Below are 22993 nucleotides of genomic sequence, written 5' to 3' on the forward strand. Positions count from 1 at the left end.
GCCTAGGAGTATTCCATACTATGGCTGTCTGCAGGGGGCTTCAGGACCCATCGGCTGAAGGACATTTGTATTGTTCTCAGTGTTGGGCTATTACAAATAAAGGTGCTATGAACATTCATGTGCAGATTTTTGTATGAACATAACTTTTCATTTGTCTGGGATAAAGGCTCAGGAGTGCAGCGGCTGGGTCGCATGCAACCGTAACTGTTTATATCTTTGCCTATTTTCTAACTGGATTTTTTTTTTTTTTTACTGTTAAGTTGTGAGTGTGATGTACACACACACACACACACACAAGATACTAGTCCTTTGTCAGATATATTGCTTGCAAATATTTCTCCCATTTTGTAGCTTTCTTTCCATCCCTTTAACATGATCTTTGCTGAGCAATGTTGAAGATTTTTCCTAAGATTTTAGAACATATACCTTGAAGTCCATGATCCATTTAAGTTAATTTTTATATAAGGAAGGAAATTTAGGTTGAGATTTTTCTTTCTTCTTCTGATTGTTCCAGTACCATTTGTTTAAGAGGCTGTCCTTCCTTCATTGCATTTGCACCTTTTCCAGAATTATTTGGGCATATTTTGTGTGGATATATTTCTGAGTTCTCTATTCTATTCCGTTACATACTCTCTAAGTACCTATATGATATATAGGATCTATCTAGTATACCTTAATATCAGGTAGACTGATTCTCTTTCATTTTATTCTTATTTTCAAGATTGTTTATTCCAAGGTCTTCCCATATAAATTTTAGTATAAGATTTTTTACATCTACAAACAAACAAACAAACAAACAAACAAACCTCTGCTGGGATTTTGGTAAGAATTGCATTAAACCTATAGATAAATTTGAGGAGAATTGACTTCTTCACTATGTGGAGTTTTCAAATCTGAGAACATGGTACACTTCTCCATTTATTTAGGTGGCCTTTGATTTCTCTCATCAGCATTTTGTAATTTCTGGCATCCAGAGTCTATACCTGTTATGTTGGTATCTAAGCATTTCATTTATTTTTAGCAATTGTTAATGGCATTGTGTTTTTCATTTTGGTTTCCTCATGTTCGTTGTCGGTATACAGAAATGTGCTTGATTTTTGTGTGTTGATCTTGCATCCTGTGACTTCATTTATTAGTTCCAGAAGTGTTTTTGTATGTTCATTGGGATTTCTATGTGGACCATCAGGGCATCTGTGTGATTTCTTCCTTTTATTATATTTCTTTTATATTTCTCCCTTGTGCATTTGCTTATTTGTTATATTATTTTTCCCTTATAATCTGTATGCCTTAAGCGGATTATGCCTTTTTTCTGGATTTATTTTCATGGCTAGAACTTCTAGTATTATGTTGAATAAGAGTGGCGACAGCAGACATCCTTGCCTTGTTCTCAGTATTAGGCCAACAGCTTTCAGTTTCTTGCCATTAAATTTGATGTTATCCTTTAAGGGTTTTGTAGACAATTTCAATCAAGCTAACTAAGGTAATTCCTCTCAATCCTTGACTTGCTGTGAGCTTTTATTATAAATAGACCAATGTTTTAAAATTTTAGTAGGAAAATTTAGGAGACTCTCTGTGTCATCTAGAGTAGGGAAGAATTTTTTAAATATGTCATAAAAGATACAGAACATAAAAGGAAATTTCAATAAATTTCAGAATGCTGAAATTAAAAACTTCTGTTCATCAGAACACCACAAAATGAGTGAGAAATAAAGCCATAATATTGTCAATTTGTGTTTCAATGAAGGATTCATAACCAGAATACATAAACAACTCATGAACCAGTAAGAAAAGATAATTAAGCAAATAGAAGAAATACAAATGACTGGAACAAACATTTCACTGAAGGGGAAATAAAAAGCAGGGAAAATATATTCAGTCTCATTAGTAATCAAGGAAATGCAAGTTAAAGCTTCAGTAAGATGCCATTGCAAAGTGATTAGATTGGCAAACCCTGATAATAATCAAGTTTTGCTATCGTTGTAAAACAACTGAAAATAATATTCACTACTGGTGGGAATGCTGTCACCTAATATTAAAGATACACGTACCTGGTGTCTAAGTTTGGGCCCGAGAGCCATTGTTGCATGAAGAGATGTTAAGTATGACAGCCGTGTTTGTTCTAGTAAAATAACTGGAAACAATGTAAGAGCAGAGTGAATTAATAAATTATGATATATCTATATAATGGCATAATTTACATTAGTGGCCATAATTGGCCCATGGCCACATACTACAAAATGGAGGAGTCTCAGAAACAATGTTAAAGAAAAAAAGCAAATCAGAGAAAAATACATACTCATGATTTCATTGATATACATATCTTATAAATGGGTGAGAATAGGCACTAAATTCTTAGAGATATAAACATACAGGATACAAGGATGAAAAAAGGGAAGGAAATAAAAAAAATCAGGAGATGATTATTTAGGGATAGAAGAGGGAGGAATTGGGACAAACCTGGGGCTGTAAACAGTTGGGTAATGTTCTTAAGTTTTTACGTGTACTCACTAAACTATACATACATGTTAGAATAGCTCTATAGATGACTGATATTCGTGGTTTTTTCATTAGAAAAAGGAGGGAAAAGGCTGTGTCATGTGAATTAGCACCAGAGTAAGTTTAGTGATAGCAGTTGTTTCAAAACGAATAAGAAAAACAAAAATGTCAACACTTAAATCCTCTCTCCATGATCTAAGTAAAGTTCGGAGTTTACTTGTTCATTTTTTTCATGAATTGTGTGTTGTGTGTGCGTTTGTTTTGTTTTCAGGAGAGTTGAATTACCTTTTAACATATTAGTTGTATGTCATGCCTTGAGTTACGTAACTTTCCCAATATGAGTCCACAGCTGTTTTCCTGTCAGGCTACAGGAATGACTGAGTGATAAAGGACAATGCAATGAATGAGATCACTGGAATGCTTTGTTGCTTTCTAAGATATTACTGCATGTTTTTGGAAATGGTTTCCTGAGTTTTCCCAATGAGGAAGAATGCTATGATTATTTTCTTCAAGCGCAGTAGATTCACTTCACACGTATAATGCGCGTGCCCATTGTTTCCCGCGTTCCCCTTTCTGGCTTTTCTTCACTCTTAATGACCATGGTCCTCATGGAGCTTCTCAGCTTGGCCTCTGCAGTGTTTTCAGATGTGTGCACTATACCTATGGCAGATTCCAGATACTTGGAAAGCTTTAGGAAACTGAGGGAATTGAAGCAAGGCAACACTGGAACTTGATAACTAGTTCCTACAAATAAATATATTTTGGGAAGCCAGCAAAACATTTTCATGTCTAGAGAAATCTAGGGATTTATTAAAAGCTTAAAAGAGACAACACCCTCCAGTCCTGCCTCCCCCGCATTAAGTGATGAAACCAAAAGGAATCACTTGCTATGTAGTTAATTCAATTTAATTAATTAGTTAGTTAATTAAATAAATGAATGAATAAATGTAGTTCAATAAACCCAATAAAATATTATTTAGCATCTACCAGATAGTGCCAGATAATGTTCAAGGCACTGGGGATATAGCAGAGAATTAAACAGATATTTTTAAGTAATAATAACAGTCCAGTGGATAACATTTAATTAAAAAATCTCCCTTATAAGACTGTAAGCTTCTTGAGGGCAAGGACCTTGCTTGTTCTGAGACCTAGTTTTTCTCTCAGCACTTAATAATGCCTGGCACATTAATATGCATTTAGTGCTTATTATTGATTATGAATCATTACTGTTAATATGTTTAATATATGTTTGTCACATGAATGAATGTACCTTAAGGCCCTACAGCTTGTCCTTGGTGGAGCCAGAGTTTGAACCAAGTCTACTGATAATGATAATTAGTTGCCATTAATTTTGAGTTTACTCTGTCCAAGGTGCTGTGCTCACCGTTTTATACTTGTATCTTACTTAATCCTTACGAACTCCTGAGAAAGAGATATTATTGCTACCTTTTTACTGAGGAGGATTCTGAGCCTCATAGTACCTAAGTGCCTTGCCCAAGGTCACCTGCTGGGTCTGTCCCCTTCAAAATCTGAGCCAGGCTGGGGCCAAAATCCTTCCTCTTTTCACTGCCTTTGTATCTGTGGTAGACTTGGCTCCCTACAAGGGAGCAGTTCAGTTTATTAACTAATTGGGCCACACGATGCCAAGCAATCCGTTTGGCTGATTTTCTTTCCCCAGTGAATTGACTAATTTGTTTTACAGAATTGACCACATCAGCTAGTTATTTTAATGGTAAATCAAATTATGCTTGACTTTTTTTTTATTCTTAGTTACTGAGTCTCCAACTGGCTGAGAGGTTAGGGTCAGGCACACCTTGATTATAATCCAAAGTCAACCATTTATTAACTGTGAACCTTGGGCAAGTTCTCGACCTCTTTAGGCTTCCATCACCTTATCAGTAGAAATGCAGATGAGAGTAATTCCTACCTGGTCTAGTTAATGAGAGGATTGGGCGGAGACAGCTCTTTCCCTTTTAACACAATGCCTGACTCAGTCAACTGTGAGCTTTTGCTTCACAAAATTCTTAAGGAGTTTTGTTGGACAATGGCTGCTGGTATTATATTTATCCTTGCGATTGCTAACCTGATGTTTTATTTTGATACTATCTTTGTGCTATGCCTTTTACTGAACTCCTTGACCTAGGTCCTGCAGCTTCCTTCCAAGGTAGACCAAGTTACTTACTTGTTACTTACTGGATTTTGCTCCTTCATGTGGAGCTTAAACTGCTCTAAAAATTGGCTCAGGTCTCTTATTCCCAACCCTCCCTTCTAATTACAGGCACTTTGAATGCAAATTCATTCATTTTTTTACAGTCAGCCCCTTCCTATCGGCTAATATATAGGTGCTCTATGATGTTTGTTCAATGGAATGAATAGGTCATGTCTCTATTCATAGTTAGTGGTTAGGTCAGTTCTCTGTTGTGCAACATGCTTAATGTCATTGGTGGTATTATACTGATTTTTAATACGGTCTTTACACATACCATTTGTGTATGTCACTTAATGCCGGCAGTCTGTCTCTTTTCCTTTGTGTATGCTTTGCTACTTCTACTCTTGACCCAGAGCTCTTGCTTTCCTTAGAGATTTTCACCACCTATAGAGTGGGTATCGATTTTTTATTTTTTACATTTCTTTTCTTGCTAGTGCTGTACTATAGACTTGGTTTGCCATTCCTGCCCTAGGACTTTATCAAAAGACTTTTCCTACTTTCACTTAAACTTTTATTTCCCGCATCACTTTAAGGTATACATTTTACTCTTCCCCCTACCCCCCTTCATTAATACAGTACCATTTGACTCTGTCATTAGGCTGTCAATCCGTGAAACTCTTGAAGAAGAAAGAAAGACCTTATTTTAAATCGGCCTGATACTTTGCTAAAGAGGTTGTTGCACTCTCTACAATTCTATTCTTGTCAGGAATAGGCTTTTGAAATTATAAGGAGAAGAAATGAAATTTAGAAGAGCTACCCCACCATGAGAGATCTAGGGAGAATAAAATAAGGAAAAGAAGGACAACATCCACTGCAAAGTCTAGGGCAGTTTCCTTGCCTCATTTAAAAATAACTAAATGCGTACCCCAGATGCCCCAAATGGCCGGGCTGAGGGGTTCCAGGCATGACATTGCCTTAAGAGAAAATGGTGTCGGAGGTCCCTAGAGCTGAGGTCCCCATTTCATTGTGAGCGTTCAGAAAATGAAACGCTTTCCATCTGAATTTCTAGGGCTTGGGGTGTTGAGCCCGGGTGAGAAAAGGAATGGAGAACATTTAGTAACCATTCCCAAAGAAATGTTACACAAATGTTGGTGAACGCCAAGGTCTTCCGTTTCCAATGAAGTTAGGGAAGACAATACGCTCGAAGTGCAGCAGGAGAGATTTATGCTAAAATTCAGACAGACTGCCTGGGTTCTGAGATTCTCGAAGATGTTACTAAGCAGAGCAGGACTCGCCCCACAAACAAGGCTGGAGAGTTTTCCAAGATTCCGAGTCATTAGGCAGGGTTTCCAGGGACAGCAGAGCTCCAGCTTCAATTGTTCCGCAAGATAATCTGACCTGATTCACGAAGGAAGCCTATGGAATTGTATTGACTTCAGATTTTCGGTAAAAAGGTGGGTGGTGACCAAGCAGGGGAATAAGTCCGTGCTTTCTGAAGATGGGGGCACCGGCTAGCCCATTTATTTCATAATTGTACAAATGCTACAGCAAATGAAAAAACGGCAATTAACCTCCTGTGCCAAGCATGAGACCAGTTTATATTTCTGCCTGAAACTGAATGATTTTCGATGCGAGGGAAGTGAGGAGGCTGGATTAAAAAGTTTCATGTTGGGAAGATCATATAGAGACAGTAATGAGGGTAGGGCCGAAGGAAGTACATTCTTTAAGCTGCTTCCCTGAAAAACTTCAGTCAGCTGCGAGCTTTTGCTTCACAAAACTTTGACATATGTCCCTTGACCTTTAGCAACTACCCTTTCACGTTTGACACTTAACGTTTCCTCCACGATTAAAATTCAGCGTTAATTAATTTCAACAGTATCAGTTAAGTTATATTTAGCTAAGAACACTCACTTTTGTCTTTTGTGAGTAGCACTGCAGTGTTATTACAAAGAGGTAGTCAGGAGGGCAACAGATATGAGAAGAGAAGAATGATTCAGTGTGCAGATAATTGTTTCGAGTGAAATTTAGCTTGGTATTTTTGTTCCTGTCCTCAGTAGAACTGAGATTTAGCACCTCGCCTTGGCATTTAGCCCCCGCCCCCACATAGGAGGAGGCTGTGCTGGGCGGGTGCTGAGAACGAGCCACACCAGAGTTAAATTATAGCTCAGTTCTAACACTGGCAAGAATTTTCTCTGGCCAGCTCCTGGGTGCAAAGCTGGTGATTCCAAAAGAGAGGCAAGGCATCCCTAGAAAGGATCTCCATATGGTGTGGCATCACCCTCTCTGAGGGGGGTTGACATGGTTGTTTAAAGAGCATCACCCCAAAGGTGGTGACCGTTCCCGAAGAAAACAGAGGCGCCCCAGAATATTGAGACAAAGCAGAGTTATACCTCTAACCTTAAAATGTCACCTGTGAGGTTGTCTTATTGGCTTATTCCATAACGTGACCAAAAAGCTCACTGGAAATGGATAGAGCCCAAGAAATTTGACCTCTTTCCCTGGGTTATCCAAGTGAGAAAACATTTTTATTAGTTTATTTATTCCATGCTCTTTTAACTCTGTGTGAAAAGACTATGATGAGGGTATGGATATGCAGATCTTGTTTTTACCTGCAGCTCAAAATCCTATAGAACCATTACAACTGCTGCTGTTTGGGATATTAGCATGAAATCCTGGTCCATAAGTTTTTTGTGCCCCTGAAATACTTCTGCCCTTTAGATCCCTTACAAAACAGGAAGAGAGAAGCTCTCCATTTGGTAGGCAGTACAGGTGAAGTAAATTCATGCATAAGTTGCCCTTATATGTCTAAGTGAACATTCAGTAATAGAAATAGTAAATTGAATTTTGGGGTTCTTTGAGACAGTATACCCAGGTAGCCTCCAGTTGTTAAAAAAACAAATAAACAAAGGAAACCAACTTTGTAGCATTTTCATTTGTGTTTGGCCAAATGTTTTGCTTCCCGTAATTCAAATTTTAGGTTCTAGAATCTAGTTCCATGCCCTCATCTCGTCCTCTACCTGTAGTTAGAGCACCCTCGATCCCTGGCGGATTCTGTATTCCTACCCACCCCATAGGAAAAATGAAACCAAGGATTTAGGTAATCAGTAATCAAGCAATTCAACATCAAGTCACATTTCTGCCGCCCAGGTCCTGATAGAATGTCCCTGTCCTAGTAACTGGCCTTGAGTCTTAACCCCGAGGTCAAGTCTACCTTGTGCTCTTGATGGGACGCCAAATACCTATCTTGGTCCCAGTGCATGGAAACCTAACCAGCCCTCTAGGATGGGGTCTCTGTTTTTATTTTCTTTTTTTCCTCACGTTTCTCCTTGCCAGCTCCACACCAACTCCTCGTTCTGAGATCAAGTCTGATAGTTATGGTCTTGTTACCACTGAAAACATGTCTGGTTTCCATCTCCTGTTCAAGCATTTGACCTGAGTCCACTCTGGGCTCCTGGATCTGCTTATTGCTGGTCACAGCAGCCCTGAGTCTGTCCACTTCCACCAGCCACTGGGCCTCCTAGTTACTCTGATTCACCTTTCAAACTGGACTGTCTCCCCACACCTTCCACTGCATAAATTGCCAGGAGCACATGTACTACCCCCGTGGGCTGCTCTGTTCCAGGTCCTGGTTCTTCTCCCATTCTGTCCTCCTGCAGTTGACTTTGGCCGTGTGTCCTGCAATGAGGTAATGCAGGAAGAGGCTGAGCTTTAGTATTTAGAGGATCAAACATAGATGAAAGGGGGAAACTCATACCCTATAGTTAGGAGCAAATAACATTTTTCAGGATGGGAAGACTTTATTAAAAAATGTAGTTTGCTAGTCCTGGAACCTTCTAATTCTTTTTGGCTTCACTTCGTTTCATAGAAGATGGAAATATTTTTATTTAAAATATTCACTTCCAAATTAAAATTCCAAACAGTTCTGTGTTTGCGAGATCTTCTTTTCAGTGGACCGAATAGGTGGCTTTTCGAACTCCCTCAGATTAAATAGTTTTATTTTGTAATTTATTTTTCTGTCTGTTTTTACATTTAAAGGTGTTACACAATGGCCTCATTATGGAGATGAAGCATCCAACCGTGGGGAAGATATCAGTGCCAGGTTTGAAAATTTTTGTCATTTTCCTTAATCCCTTCCTTCCTTCCTGAATTATTCCCTGTGCTGATCGCTGCAGGTAGTTGATGATCCCCCAAATGGTTTGTCGAGACATTATCCAACTTCTTCATTTGGATAAAAGGGAAACCCCTAGTTTCGTCACACCCACGAGCATGTGCCAAAGCTACAGAATTGTGTCTTGGCTCGAATAATGCCCGATTGCCCTGGTGACCCAAAATGCTCATATTATCTGACTCCATTTTGTGTCATCTTGTGCTCACAGAAGTACATAATGTAATTGCCAGAGATAAATAACCGTAGGTGTGGCACCTATTATGAAATGACACGTGGCCCATACATGAATGAGGACGGAAGCCAGGCATCATTGAGGTGGTATCTGGGAAAGCTACTGACTGCTGGCCAGGGCACTTTCCTTCTGGACTATGGTTGACAGTACGGATCTCAGCTTTGTAGATAAGGAAACTAAATGTTTTCACTTCACTCAGAATACATTGAATTTTTCTAACTTGACTCATACCAAACAAACGCACTGAGACATTTTGGTCTAAGCCAAAATGCCAACTTTTTCACTTCTGGGAGAGTTCTCTTTCTGGAAGCCAGAAGCCTCGTGCCTACTCTGAGAGCATCCAAAGTGTCGTGAGAGCTCATGACCAACCTACCGCCCCCCACAGACTTCACTTCTCTAATGATCATAATGTTATCATTCCTCAGATCTGTTATCTCTGCTCAGGGCACTACTGGGAAAACACACCACATTCTTGTTCATCAGGTCCCTGTTTCCTAGCCTATACACAAACCAGACATTTATTTCTGTCTCTTTTTCTAACAAAAGATAAGGAAATTAGTTAGGACTTTGGTCATTGCTTACTTGAAACTATATGCTGGTTACCATGCTTGAAATTTGGGCATTCCCCAAAGCCCTCCCCCACCTCAGAAAAACAGCATAGAGCATTTACTTCTCTAGGTAGCAGATCACATTTATTGAATAACTGTTATTGTTAAGTTCATTCTAGGTATAATCTAATTTTAAGATTCAGGATCAGCTTGATAATAATGTCCCAGAACAGATCTGATTGTGGCCATCGGTATGAAAAGGATAAGGTAAGAATAAAGCAAGTTGAAAGAGAAAATTCTGACATACAGGGGTATAAGGAACACTGTACATGAATTAAGGAAGGTAAGAGAGAGAGCAGGTGTGAGCATGTCAGAGACTGGGACCATGTATTAACAGGGAAATACTAAATGGTGTAGGCAGGTGGTAGTGAGAAAAAGGCCTGTTGATAAAAGCTAAGAAAGTCACTTACTCATTCATATGACTGAGCATATATCATGTGCCAGGCAATGCTTTGGGTCCTGGGAATGCAAAAATAATGGAGCTCGTACTTGATGGAAAGTCAAATAATAAAAGTAGCCAGCAAATGCTCCTGTAAGCGAAAGTCATGGTGAGTGCAAAGAAGAGGACACAAAAGATGGGTTGTCATGGAGAATAATGGAGGCAGATGGGACCTACATTAGTTTGAGTGATCGGTGAAAGCCCGGTGACTTATCAGTGGAAAACTGTAGCATAATAAGAAGTTGACACATGAAGAGTAGGGGAAGAGTGTTCCAAGCAGAGGGACCAGCATGGGAGAAAACTCTGAGCTGGGTGTGTTTCGAGCCAATATGGCAGGTGAGGTAAGGGGCAGGAAGTCAGACTGGAGAAAGCAGAGCCTGAAGGCCCCACCAGAGGTGGTTTTACTCTAACTTGATGCAGGGGAGTGAAGTGGCATAATTTATAACTTAACGCAGGGAGTCATGTCAGGAAGTTGTGACGGGAGTTGAGTTGAGTTTGGGTTCATGGCAATAGTGATGATTAGACAGGAGCGGCTAAAACAAAACACTTAAGTACAGTGTTTTCAGTGTGAGGAGACATCAAAAAACCTTTTGGCTAGTCGTTTTGATTCTACTTTTTAAGCAGGGGAACTGATTTTCCAAGCGAAATCTCAATATTCTCAAGATCTAAGGCAGAGCAGAGTTTTGCTGGTGCAAGGTTAGCATCCAGCCGTTTAGCTTTCCTCCTCTGCTTCCATCATGCTGTCTCCTCCAAACACCTGATTGGAACCATGGGACCCCAAGAACATTCAAGAACATTACTGGTGTAATTTAATTCTACAAGTTTACAGATGAGGTTACAGTCATTAATATCCCCAACACATGAGAGGAAAGGGTAAACATTTGAAAGTTAATACAATTGTTAGTATAGTAAGGAGAAAAGTGAGTCAGCGGCCAACCTAGAAGGAACTCATTGGATGTAACACTCTCTAGATCAATCAGATGTGAATTTGCCGACTTTCCTCGTAAATGAGTGAACAATCAGTCTTGGGAAGAGAGAAATATTTTGTCAGATTCCTAAGGGAAAAGCATACCCTTTTTCTCATTTTAATGTTTTGTAAGTGTATCACTTGGCTATTGTCAGAATAATGCTGTGTAACAAATAACCACAAAATCTCAGTGCCATTCAAACAGAGGCATTTATTCATTCTATGCACATACACCAGGTAGGGGATAGCCAACCGAGGCTGGACTTGCCTGGGTGGCTTTTCTTCTGGGTGCAGTTCTGGCCAGGTGTCTCTGTGAGATGGACCCAGCTCTGCCTCATGTGTCGCTCACATTCTTCTTGTGGCAATGGCGAAAGAGCAAGAAGGCAAACAGAAACCACAGTGCATAACTCACAGACCCTTTTGTCCACATTCCATTGGCCAAACCAAGTTTTAGGTTGTGTCCCAAGGAGTGGGGAAATCTTTCTCTCTTTTTAAGAGAAACAGGAAAGCTATATGGTGAAAGAAAGCATGGGCACAAGGAGGGGCAAATAACTGGGGCCCAAAATTCAATTTACCACAATAAAATTCTCAGATCTACAGCTATCTTTTTTTATCTGTTATTTTTATCTTTATTTCTCTTTGGAAAATTCTATTTTTGTTTCTTCTGTTTCTATTGAACTTAGGCATAGTTTTGGTATATCTGTTTTACTGACTTACCTTATATTCCTTTTATAGCATTGTCAATATAGGAAGTCTCAGATTTCAGGTGACACGAATATGTTTAGGTTATTTTTGGAATTAGCAGCTGAGTGTCTTTTGAGAGCTTCTGGCACATTGGGCTCCCCGGGAAAGGGGAGAGACCATTCTGCTTATGGACATCAATAAGTTGCTATTGTATCTCCTAATTCCCTGTATCCTATTGAGAAGCCACTCACATAGGGTAAGAGATATTAAATGCAAAGAGGATTTATCGGTAAAAAATTGTTTTCCTGTGGATTTCCCCCTTCACTGACTGTATTTACCTATGATCGTTCTGCCTTTCTTTGTAAGGGATGTCCCCATTGGAGACCTCATGAATGCTATAGAAATGACTCTGATTCTCCCACAATGCCTCAATGAGGTGAATCTGCCAAAACAGGAAACCCAGAGTGGAGTTAAAAGTGATATTATGCTACATTGTGTTCTAGTTAGCTAGTGGAGACATATTTTTGAATTCATTAAATGCAGTTCTCTATATATGTATATATACACACACACATATATATCTACACGTTACATTTACAGTAAAAATCCTTGTTAATCTTACTTAAAACCACTTATTTATATTTCCTTTGTTATTAATGAACTTATTGTGACCTTTCCTGAATTTTCCATACATTGCACTGACTTGCCTGAAGCATTTTCTATCTTAGTCATTTCTTGAAACTTGTCTCTTGAAAAACAGCAATAATTCGTATACAATATTTATTGCACCGTTTTCAGAGATGTGTAAATCCACATCATTCCCTCGGATTCTCAGTTTAGAGCTCCCACCTAGGAGACTGCCGATTGATTCATACCTTAAGTCTACTGATCAATCAATGTTTAATATACTTTGAACAGGGATGGGAAATTATTAACCTCTTCAAAATTCCTTTTGGCTACTTACATAATTATTGTAAGTACTTAATGCATTGTTCCAATATTTGTAATCATTACCAATATTAAAGTAAAGTGAGTAGTATGACCTCAACTGTTTGCTTTATTAATGTATATCTATTGCAACATCCTCCCTTTTCATATCGTTTCTCACCACTTCCAGTCTATAGGAAATAATTTAGGAAGAAATTTCATTTGTGTATATGCATGTCCTTGATAAAGCATGCAAACTAGTTAATGCTCATGAATTACCTCTATGAGTTGTTGTTAGGCTAATACTATTGTTCTTTATTTCATATACTGTTCATTCAACTACTCTCTCATTTGAACTTTAAAGCCTATTTCACAGTTAAAGGTGGAAAGAGACTAAGAAAAAGTAATTATTAGTGGTGGGGGTGTAAATGAGAAAATGTATCATATCTCTCTTTGCCAGGCTCTAATATTCTGGTGTTCTAAAGAGTCCCCAGAAGGGCGCAGGTCACCATTAGTTTGGTGACAGGAGTATCAGCACAGTGGGCACAATGTACCAATTTGCTCCTAATTAACTAATGTAACTTGAAGTACTGAGTTGAGTAGTAAAACCTCAAACACATGGCCTCAACTGTTGTCTTCCCTATGCTAGATGGAGTTCTGGTGATGGAGCTGTGCCCACGTCAGGCCCGGGTACTCACGGGGCTTCTCTTCACCAGGAAGGGCAGCGTGAACAATAAATATGGGAAAGGGGATGAGTGTTTCCATGGAGAACCAGAGGCTACAGCAGGGGGCTGGGAGAGTGCAGACCCAGGAGACCTCCCCTGGGGTGTGGCCTCAGGGAAGACTTCCCTGAGAAGTGAAGGGTAAACAGACACACCAACAATGGGTAGCTGTCAGTTGGGCCAATGTGGTGTGGGCTAGAGGGGCGAGTGGGGAGGCTGTGTTGGCGCACAGAGGAGCTGAGGAAGGGCTCACGGGGAGAAAGCTTACCGTCAGTCACACTGGAGAGGCAGGTGGAGGCCAGAGGAATAAGACCTAACACAGAGCTAATGACCAAACTAAAACCAAATCAACACATAAAGGGGATGTATGCTGAGCTGTCTGAGGTCCCGACTCTCTGGGAGGAGAAGGGGCTTGGAAGAGGAGCTTGGGTAGGAGCCTCGACCTGGTTTGGCAGATGTTCTCACGGATGGCTTTTAGGCGTAATTTCTAAAAGCCTTCTAACTCAGTTGTAGATTTTGTGTAAAGCCCATAGTGTCCTGACGGTGAAACTGTGAAAGTGATAGCAATTTGTGTTCATAATTAAAAAAACTACTAAGTTAAAAGTACATTACAGTTCATACCCCTACCTTTCGTCAGCCAGAGATTGGCCATTATAGAAACATTCGCCTTATTTGTGACTTTAGTGGAAAGATCTTCCATTAGTTATTATATTCCAAAGGCTGCCAGTTTCCACTGAGCCATTCGCCATTTGCATCTCCTTCTTGTAATTCTGCTGCCCACTGGTCTTTTAGCCAGAGAGGAACATGCTGTCCTTCCATGTACTCTGTAGGTGCCAAACCACCTTGGTTTTGAGTTCCAAACTTCAAAGGATGTCACTGAAATAGAGTTTGATGTGTAACTCTTCAGTTTCTCACCATAACCTTTTTCCAGTGACTTCACTGTGAATGTGCATTGCCATTGCCCATTCCTGCAGCACTTCTGGGAAGTATTTTCATGGTGAGTGGGTCAGGGCTGTGAAAGGAAAGCCGTCTTCTGTGCATGCGAAATGTCTTGAAATTGAATAACCCTTGATTGCTGGTACCCTGATCTGTGTTTTTCAGCAAGCAGCTCTAAGTTCTTTCCAGTGAAACTTTTGTTCAGTCTTTTCCCCATATTTTAATATTCCTATTTGGAACTTGCAAACAAGGTTTAGCTAGTCGGTGTTGGGTACCAGAAGGAGTCGCCACTACGAGTTAATGTAGCATAAACCAACTTACTGGATGATGGAGGTCTGGATTTGATAGTGAATTTTTCAAAAGTTGAATGTGCTTCTTTATTTGATTACCTGACATATTTTTTATTTCTGAGTGTTTTGCAAGACTTCTTATAAATCATGAACATCTTTCTTTTGTAAGCTTCTGGAGGACAAAGACTACTATCCGTTTAAGTCAAACCAGCACCCAACTAAGTACTTAATAGACATTTTCTGGATGATGAGTAGAATAAAAAACTATTAGAGGAAAAATAATTAAAAACATGGAAGTTATCTGAAAGAGTTATTTTACTTCTTTAGTTTGTCTCCAGTTTGAAGTACATACATTATGTGGAGTGCCCACCTAGTCCCTCGTGTGATCCCCAATCTCCCTCTGCTGAGCCTCCATGCTGCCCTGATGCTTTTAGCTCTTTTCTCCTTCAGATAGAAACTTAGGATATTGTCTCTGAAATCACATAGCCTCAAAGTGCAGTTAAATTTCTATAACAGTTAACAGCAATGGGGACAGCAATCACAGATCTCACCAGGGAGAAAGAAAAATTAAGAGGAACCAAAGTTTCAGCTTCTATCCCTCCATAAAGTTTAAAAATGTTGGTCCTCCTAAGGATTTCTATGTAAAGCCAATCTGAGAGTGAAAGGTGAGATAAGTTATTCCTTCCAGGTAGAAAAATCATTCAGATGACAACAGGAAGAGTGTGTAAAGTTTTCATGTTGTGTGTAGTGCTCAATCTATCTTCTAGAAAGAGCATACTCCTTCAGGGACCAGGTTAAGCTGTAAAGAGAGGAAAGAGATGAAAGCAAGTTTCTACAGTCTGTCAACAAAATGAGAGAAAGCTGGCAGGGAAATGAATCTTCAAATAGACTAGCCATGGTACTTCCCAAAGTCCTCCATTATGTTTAACTTTATTAAACCCTTAACCCATAGCAATGTACTGAGAGTTAAATAAATCAGTGTATTCCCAGATGATTTGACACTGAGTGCCTGCAGCCTTCTCTGGCAGTCCCGTTACAACGAGGCAGGGTTGTAGACATTGTTATCCTTTAGTGAGAAATGAATAGCACAGTGACTTCCCTTCCTAGGAGAGCAGGGAGGAAGCACGGAAGGAGTGAATCGCATCTCCAGGAATGCCTTTCCATCAGGAACTGGAGAAGCCCTAAGAGCCAAGTTACTGTCGCTGATATGACTTAGGGATCTCCATCAACTATGCTTATCTGTGCCATGAGGAAGAAATATTTCGTGAGAGCTGGGCTTTCATGCTCCCAGGGAATTCATGTTCCTGTTAGTTGGGACTGGGAACGTGGCCAAGGTCTCGGATGTTCCTCTTCAGCATGTCCTCATCAATCTCGACACTAAGATAAGTGAATCTGTCTAATAGACGAGAAACTCTTGTTGCAAAGCAGTCCTAAGTTATCGATAAAGTTCTGGGATGCAGAGTTGTTTTCACTATTAGAAAGTGATAATGTGGCTGAAGAATTTTTCTGGGTGAATATCTGATTGGATTTGCACATTGTTTGAGGTGCTTTCTCCGATGTATCACTATGCGGAATGATCCTTGAGGTGAGAGGTGTTTGAAATCATCTGAGAAGACCACTGAATGTTGAACCAAATCTAGAAATCAGAACAAAACAAAATAAAAACAAAAACAAAAAGCCACAGGAAAAGTGGAAGTCTCAATGATGGTAAAGCATTTTTTCTTATCTTGTCCTTAAAGCTGGATAAGACATTTTCTGTTTCAATGCTTGAGTCCTTGATGTCTCAGCTGCAGCCAACTTTCACTGGGCACCCAGAGAAGTCTTTTTCTGGGCCAAAGTTAAATACTGTCTTTATGATAGGTCTTTAGAGAATAAATTAATTAAATGTAATTAGGCATGCAAACTGGCTGGAGAAGTAAAATCAGATTCCACCTTAATAGCTAAACACAAAAGGGTTAATAATCTTTCAGTTTGGACCTCCATGTTATGGAGTTACTACTTTGGGTAATCAAGAGGGGACATTATTTTGCCTCCAAGTGGGCTTCAGCTGAGAGTGAGTTGCTTGCCTCCATTTCTGGGTTTATTCATGGTTAGAGAGCTAGTCCTCTCTGGAAGAGGAATGGCTTTGCTCTCCTCTAGCATTAGCAGGTAGAAACTCTTCGGTCCATAAAGAGATGACAGTTGGGCTGAATCCCATAGGAAAATTGTTTTCTTTAAATATGCTTCCTTAGGGCACGTGGGTGGTTTAGTCGGTTAAGTGTCTCACTCTTGCTTTCGGCTCAGGTCATGATCTCAGGGTCGTGGGATTGAGCCCTGCATGGGGCTCCACACTGGGCATGAAGCCTGCTTAAGATTCTCATCTCTCTCTCTCTTTCCCTCCCCCCTGCACCCTGGAGTTGCACTGTCTCTCTCTTAAATAAATAAATAAATAAGCTTCCTTTAGATGTCAAGATATACTCCTGCTAAGAAGACTTAGCCAGAGGGACACCTGGGTGGCTCAGTCAGTTAAGCGTCTGCGTTCGGCTCAGGTCATGATCCCAGGGTCCTGAGATGGAACCCCGCATCAGGCTCCCTCCTCAGCGGGGAGTCTGCTTCTCCCTCTGCCTGCTGCTTCCCCTGCTTGTGCTCTCTCTCTCTCCGACAAATAAATAAATAAATAAATAAATAAATAAATAAATAAATAAATAAATAAATAAATTTTTTAAAATCTTAAAAAAAAAAAAAAGGAAGACTTAGCCAGAGAGGATATCAATGGAGCACGCCATCCTTTTGTTAAGAGAATTATAGTTTAATTTGGACTAGGCACACTGCTGTGTTGATATTAACGGGAAGTGTTGGAGGTGAAGAAATGGTAGTAAAGGGCTAAATAAGAACCTCCAGCTCTCTTAACGCAACCGATAGGTCTTGTTGCAATATCCCATTTATCACATTACCTCCAAGCTATAAGGATTTATTTGGCTTTGAGGTGGGTCTGTGGGTTCATTGCTTATCTCTTTCTTGGCAAGAGTGGATGCTGTCTCGTGTGCGTCATTATATGTCAGTTTCTATGGAACCATATTTCCATGTTGTCATATCTTTATCTGCCATGGCATTAGCAGTCAGTGTGTCTGTGGGTTCATCCTCTGAGAAGATGAGGACCCAGCATGGAGGGGGAAGGAATGAGGGACCTTGAAATGCTTCCCCAGCTTGTCCTTCATCAGAACATCAGCACAGGGGCCGCATGACTGTTGGAGTGGCTGGCCCATTAGTCTAACCCACTCAGAACCCTGTGTCTGTGGAAAAGGTTCCTATGAACCCTGTTCTCCGATTTATTACAAGAAGCCATGTGCTTTCAAACAATTAAGCAAAAACCCAAATTTTAATTACCTTAAAAATGCAAGAAAAAGTCAATACAAGATATTATAAGGATTTGAGGAGCGTGTATGGTCAAGTATTGACAAACTAGGGAAGCCATAAGCCCCTCAGAGACCCGACCTACGTTCTCTTTGTGGCTGGCCCTTCAAGTCTGCGTGTGATCTTAAGTAACTCACTTCGCCTTTTAGCGCCTTGTCTTCTTTCTCAATGGGATTGATCTTTGCATCCTTTCCCTTTAAAGGAAAAATGCAGTACTACGTGCAAATATATGTTGTGAATAGATGGTAATGGCCTCATTGCTGTGGAACGTTCGAATTTGAAACGAGGGAGTACAATTGAACATCTGTCGAGTCCTTCTCTATATATGGTGAATATATGAGCCCTTTATAGACACAGTGTGCTTAATCTCCAGGACGATTCTGTAAGCCATTCATTATTATGTCCATTTTTACAGATGGGAAAATTGACACTTGCTGAGTGTCACGGGGCCAATGGGAACCCCCATCTGGGTATCCCTGAACTCTGTTCTCTTTTCCCTGGTTACTACCATCTCCTAAGTTTGGCCAGCCATGGAGTTTTTACCTTACAACTTTAGTCCCTAATCTGAAGGCCGCTTAATGCATCTTTAATGTTTCATTTAAAGGGCAGCTTGGCAATTTATTTAAAGAATGCTTAAATTTCAAGAATTTGAACTTCGATTGAGTCTCTTTCCTTTGGGGATTGTTTGTTTTGTTGTTGTTGTTGTTGTTTTTACCAAGTCTATAATTATGTTTCTATGAAAGACAAAAAAACCATTGGAAAATATTTTGTTAGGCCATTTTGATATTCTCAAGAGCATGTAAGTGTAAATGCACCAGAACATGTGGATTACATTTCTCTCAAGTTGTACTGTTTTCACACATTAACAGAAAAGCAGTTTGAAAGGGGAAAAAACAGGAATGTTTGGGATATATATGCAGATTTCAATCATCAAAAGACCCAAGATGTTAAGCTGTCACCCAGACTTACCCGGATTTCCCATCTTTCCCGGGATCTGACCATGGCCCTTTGTGGGCAAATTTCCTCTTGCTCAGGGGGGGACTGATTTTGTTTTAAAGTTAGAGCCCAATTCCCTTTGAGTAACACTAATTAAACTGCAAACAATGCGGTGTTGGTATAAGAAAGTGAAGATGATTTTTTGTTGTTGTTCCAGTAAGGGGTTGATATTTTATCTAGAGCAAGAATTTAAAAATAAACCATTGACTAATTCTGTAAGATGCCACTCACATGAAGTACCCAGAGTAGTTGAGTTCATAGAGACAGAAAGTGGAAGGGTGGTTTCTAGGAGCCAGCTGAGGGACGGTTGGAGAGTTCGTGTTTAATCGGTACAAAGTCTCAGTTGCAGAAGATGAAAAAGTTCTGGAAGTGGATAGTGGTAATGGCTTTAAAGCCACAGAACTGTTCGTTAAATTTTATAAAAGTTATCGATATTTTGTCACGACAAAAATATCATTACTAAAACAATGCAACTAACTTCTAAGCTGTTTTCCTGCATACAGGTGACGGGGAATGGAGTGTGTGTAAGCTTAGCAGGCGAGACCTGAGTCCAAAACCTGGCTCTGCAGGTCATAGCTGGATATAGTAGACAGTCTTCCTCGTCTCTCTCACCAACCTGTCTTATCTGCAGTACAAAACCAAACCTGGGACTTACAATCATTAAATATTAATATGGGTCAAGGCTCAGCACATAAGAGTGAGTGGAAGCACGTTGTAGATCATTAATAAACTCTTAACAGAATCTGCAGTAGCAGTGACTCTTGGGGGGAACTAAAACTAGCCACCTTATTAGTTATCTGTCAAACATTAACAGTGGAAATAATCATGGCTATTTCTCCAGGAGACATGGTAACACAAATCATTCTGCTTAACGGACATTCATCTCATATCTACTCTGTGCCAAGTGCAGGCTGACCAAGGAACTCAGTCGAATGGGGCATTTGACAATGACCGATCAAATGACATGCAGTGGGGACACCGAGCCCCGGGTCTATCACTGCCGGATGTGTGACTTAGGCCCCAAACAGCCCCTTTATTCATCTTCCAACTAGGAGCTCCCTGATAAGTATGTTTTGTGTGGAGAAAGCATCCTCCCCAAACAGCATTGTTATCTGACAGAACGTGCAGGTAAAAATAATAATTCAGGGATCACAGATGAGAAAGTAACAGTTTGTTGAGGGGAAATTAGAGATGCCATGCAGCATTTCCAAACTATACTCTGCGGACCCATGGTTTCTTGAAGTCCTAATAATCATCCCACCAAGAAATGAGTCTTGTCAAACAACTTTGGGAAACCTATGTTAAACGAAGTTCAGTGAATGTCGTTTACCTCGACGTGTCTCAGAACTGTTAACATTCTAAGCTATGTTTGGAGTCTCTAAGGGGAAGATACTTAATGCCATGTTTCCTTACACTATTGGGCAGGGGAACCCTTTTTTTCCCCAAAGCTCCTACTAAGGTCCCATCAAAAGCATTTTGTGGGTCACCCCACTAGAAACATGTGTCCCTTGGAGCTGCATGGGACAGGTTGTAATGGTCTTTTACTGGAGAAACTGAATAGTTTACACAAACAAAGGGAAGGGAAGCCAGATAAGAAAACCGACGATCCTCTGAGGGCTAGAATTTCTCTTGTTTCTTAGCTCAAGGGACCAAGGGTCCTGAGGAATATTAGAAGGGTTTTTTGTTTTTTTCCTTTTGTGAGGGTTGAACACCCAGAAACACTGGACAAGAGAGGGTCAGCCAGGAGCAGAGCCATGGGGGTATGAGCGTGGCCAGAAGGCTGTAGTGGGGTGGGGGGCACCTTCCCTCTAAGCTGGCTCAGCCCCCACCAGCAAGAGACACATCTAGTAATGAAAGGCACTGGGCATGGATTGAGGGCAACACTGGAGTGCAGATCAGGAATAGCTCACACGGTGATGCTCTTGCACTAGGAGCAGAAACTATCCTGGGATCGAAAGAAATCACTTAAGGAGAAACACTTTCTCTTCACTGCTCCTTGGTAAAGCTGCATTAGGAGAATTCTGCACAATTGTTCGTACGCTAGCTTGGAAAATGGAGTTGATTAAGTGGAAGGAAAATTTTTAAATGTGACAAAGATGATGAAGTGATTAAGGGGTAGAATTGAAGTGGCAAGATGTGGAGAACTGAAGATGTATGAGTGAGTAGCGATGACAGTGGGGTATACGATAGCTGCCTATAAATACCCAATTAATTGCCTAATGTGGCAAATGAGAAGAAACAGGCTTTAAGCACAAAAGGGAAGCTTGAATTGAAGTCTGTTAGGGAAACACTATTTACCAGTAAGGGTGATTTGACTGCCATCACACGGGAAGTCGGTGGAGTTATCTGGAAAGAGGTTCAGGATGATACTTTTCTTTCTTAGAATATCCTGGTGCCAGCAAAGTTTCTTTCTTTAAAACAAATGCATACATTTTCATGTTCCTTAGGAGCAGAAATTGAAGAATAGAGAAAAATATTTAATTGGCAGCTGGGTCTTATAAACTGCTAGCAACATGTAGGGTCTCTTCCAGCCTCTAGACATGTTTTCCCTTAAGCTGAATTATATAGTAATATTCTTGGTGGTAAGAATCCTAGAAAATTCATGTATTGGGGCACCTGGGTGGCTCAGTCGGTTGGGCATCTGCCTTCGGCTCGAGTCATGATCCCAGGGTCCTGGGATAGAGCCCCATGTCGGACTCCCGGCTCAGCGGGGAGCCTGCTTCTCCCTCTCCCCCTGCCCCTACCTTTTGCTCTCTCTCTCTGTATCTCTGTGTCTCAGATGAATAAAAAAAAAAATCTTTAAAGAAAAAAATATTTGAAAATTCATGTATTGTGTTATACTGTGTGGGGAGATACAGCTTGTAATGGAAAGCATAATAAGAATAGTTCCTTTCGGGAACACCTGATAACACTAGCCAACAGTGAGTATGATTATGCACTAGGTGCCTTACACAGATAGTCTCTATCGTATCGACATTCCGAAGGAGTCATTAGTATCCCATTTGACAGATGAGCAAACTGAGCCTCAGACAAATTAAATAATCCAATCAAAGTCACACAACCAATAAATTACAGACCCGGAATTTGCTTTAGTTCTGAGTTACTAAAAAAAAAAAAAAAAAAAAATCCCTGTCCTTTTATTGCAATGTTATGCTGCCTCCTGAAGGCATTTTTGATCATCGCTTTTATACGCTTTAGACCGAGGGCTTAGTGTATATGAAGCGCTCCTGAGAGCGAAATGGGCTGCTCGTGTTTGAGAGCACGTGGTCACGAAGAGTGTTGCCCACAGTTGGTGTGGCTGATGCAAAGCCCTTGCACAGGGAATGAACTAGACAGGGCTGGAGGAGAGGACAGTTGGCTCCAGCTCTGCCAGCAATCAGAGCTGGTGTATGGAGCTCCGTCAGATCTCGAAAACGGCATCCAGATTTGATTATAACTTCTTTTTGTGGTCTTTGAAGACTTTTGTTATTTCTTCCCTTGCCTCATGGAGTTCAGATCTATTTTCACATAAACAGAAATGATTCCTCCTTTCTGAGCACTTCATTGTTGGTGGCATTGTGGAATGTCCCAGGAAGGGGGAAATGGGGCCAATTATAAAAGAGAAATTCCTCTTCGGCTTGCATGTTTATACAAAAATGCCAAAGCCACCAGCTGTTACAATAGCCGGCCTCGGTAAAGCGTTCTTTTCAACTGCCCTACAGTATACACACAGCAGGGGGAGATCATTCCAGAAGACTCCAGAAGACGGAAAAAAGGCTCCCTCCAAAGTATCCTCCTGCATTCCTGAGTTTTACAGGAAATTTAGGAAGTCTGCACTTTGATATACTTTTCATTTCAGGAGGAAGTTCCCAAATTATAAGCATGGACAACTCAAATTTTAACCGTTCTCTCAAATACCTTACCTCGGCTTATCACTGAGGAGGGAGTGTTTTCCCTGAATAGAGGGAATGTAGATGGAAAAAAAGTAATTTCACATTCCTATTTAT

General features: G+C 40.4%; 1 protein-coding gene across 8 annotated transcripts in view; it reads left to right on the forward strand.

The window, feature by feature from the left end:
• SUGCT (succinyl-CoA:glutarate-CoA transferase) overlaps positions 1 to 22993 on the forward strand; it is an 800213-nt gene that overhangs the window by 656089 nt on the left and 121131 nt on the right. For 7 of the 8 annotated variants that reach the window (XM_064575448.1, XM_064575445.1, XM_064575449.1 and 4 more), the window contains exon 13: positions 8681 to 8744. The exons of the other annotated variant lie outside the window; for it this stretch is intronic. In XM_064575448.1, coding sequence (XP_064431518.1) covers positions 8681 to 8744 — 64 coding nt within the window. The remainder of the gene's footprint in view (positions 1 to 8680; positions 8745 to 22993) is intronic. 8 annotated transcript variants of the gene reach the window in all.

Source organism: Mirounga angustirostris, unplaced genomic scaffold (assembly GCF_029215605.1).
Source record: "Mirounga angustirostris isolate CCGP_5_RB_7025 unplaced genomic scaffold, mMirAng1.0.hap1 SCAF_12, whole genome shotgun sequence".
In the NCBI taxonomy this organism is placed as follows: Eukaryota; Metazoa; Chordata; class Mammalia; order Carnivora; family Phocidae; genus Mirounga; species Mirounga angustirostris.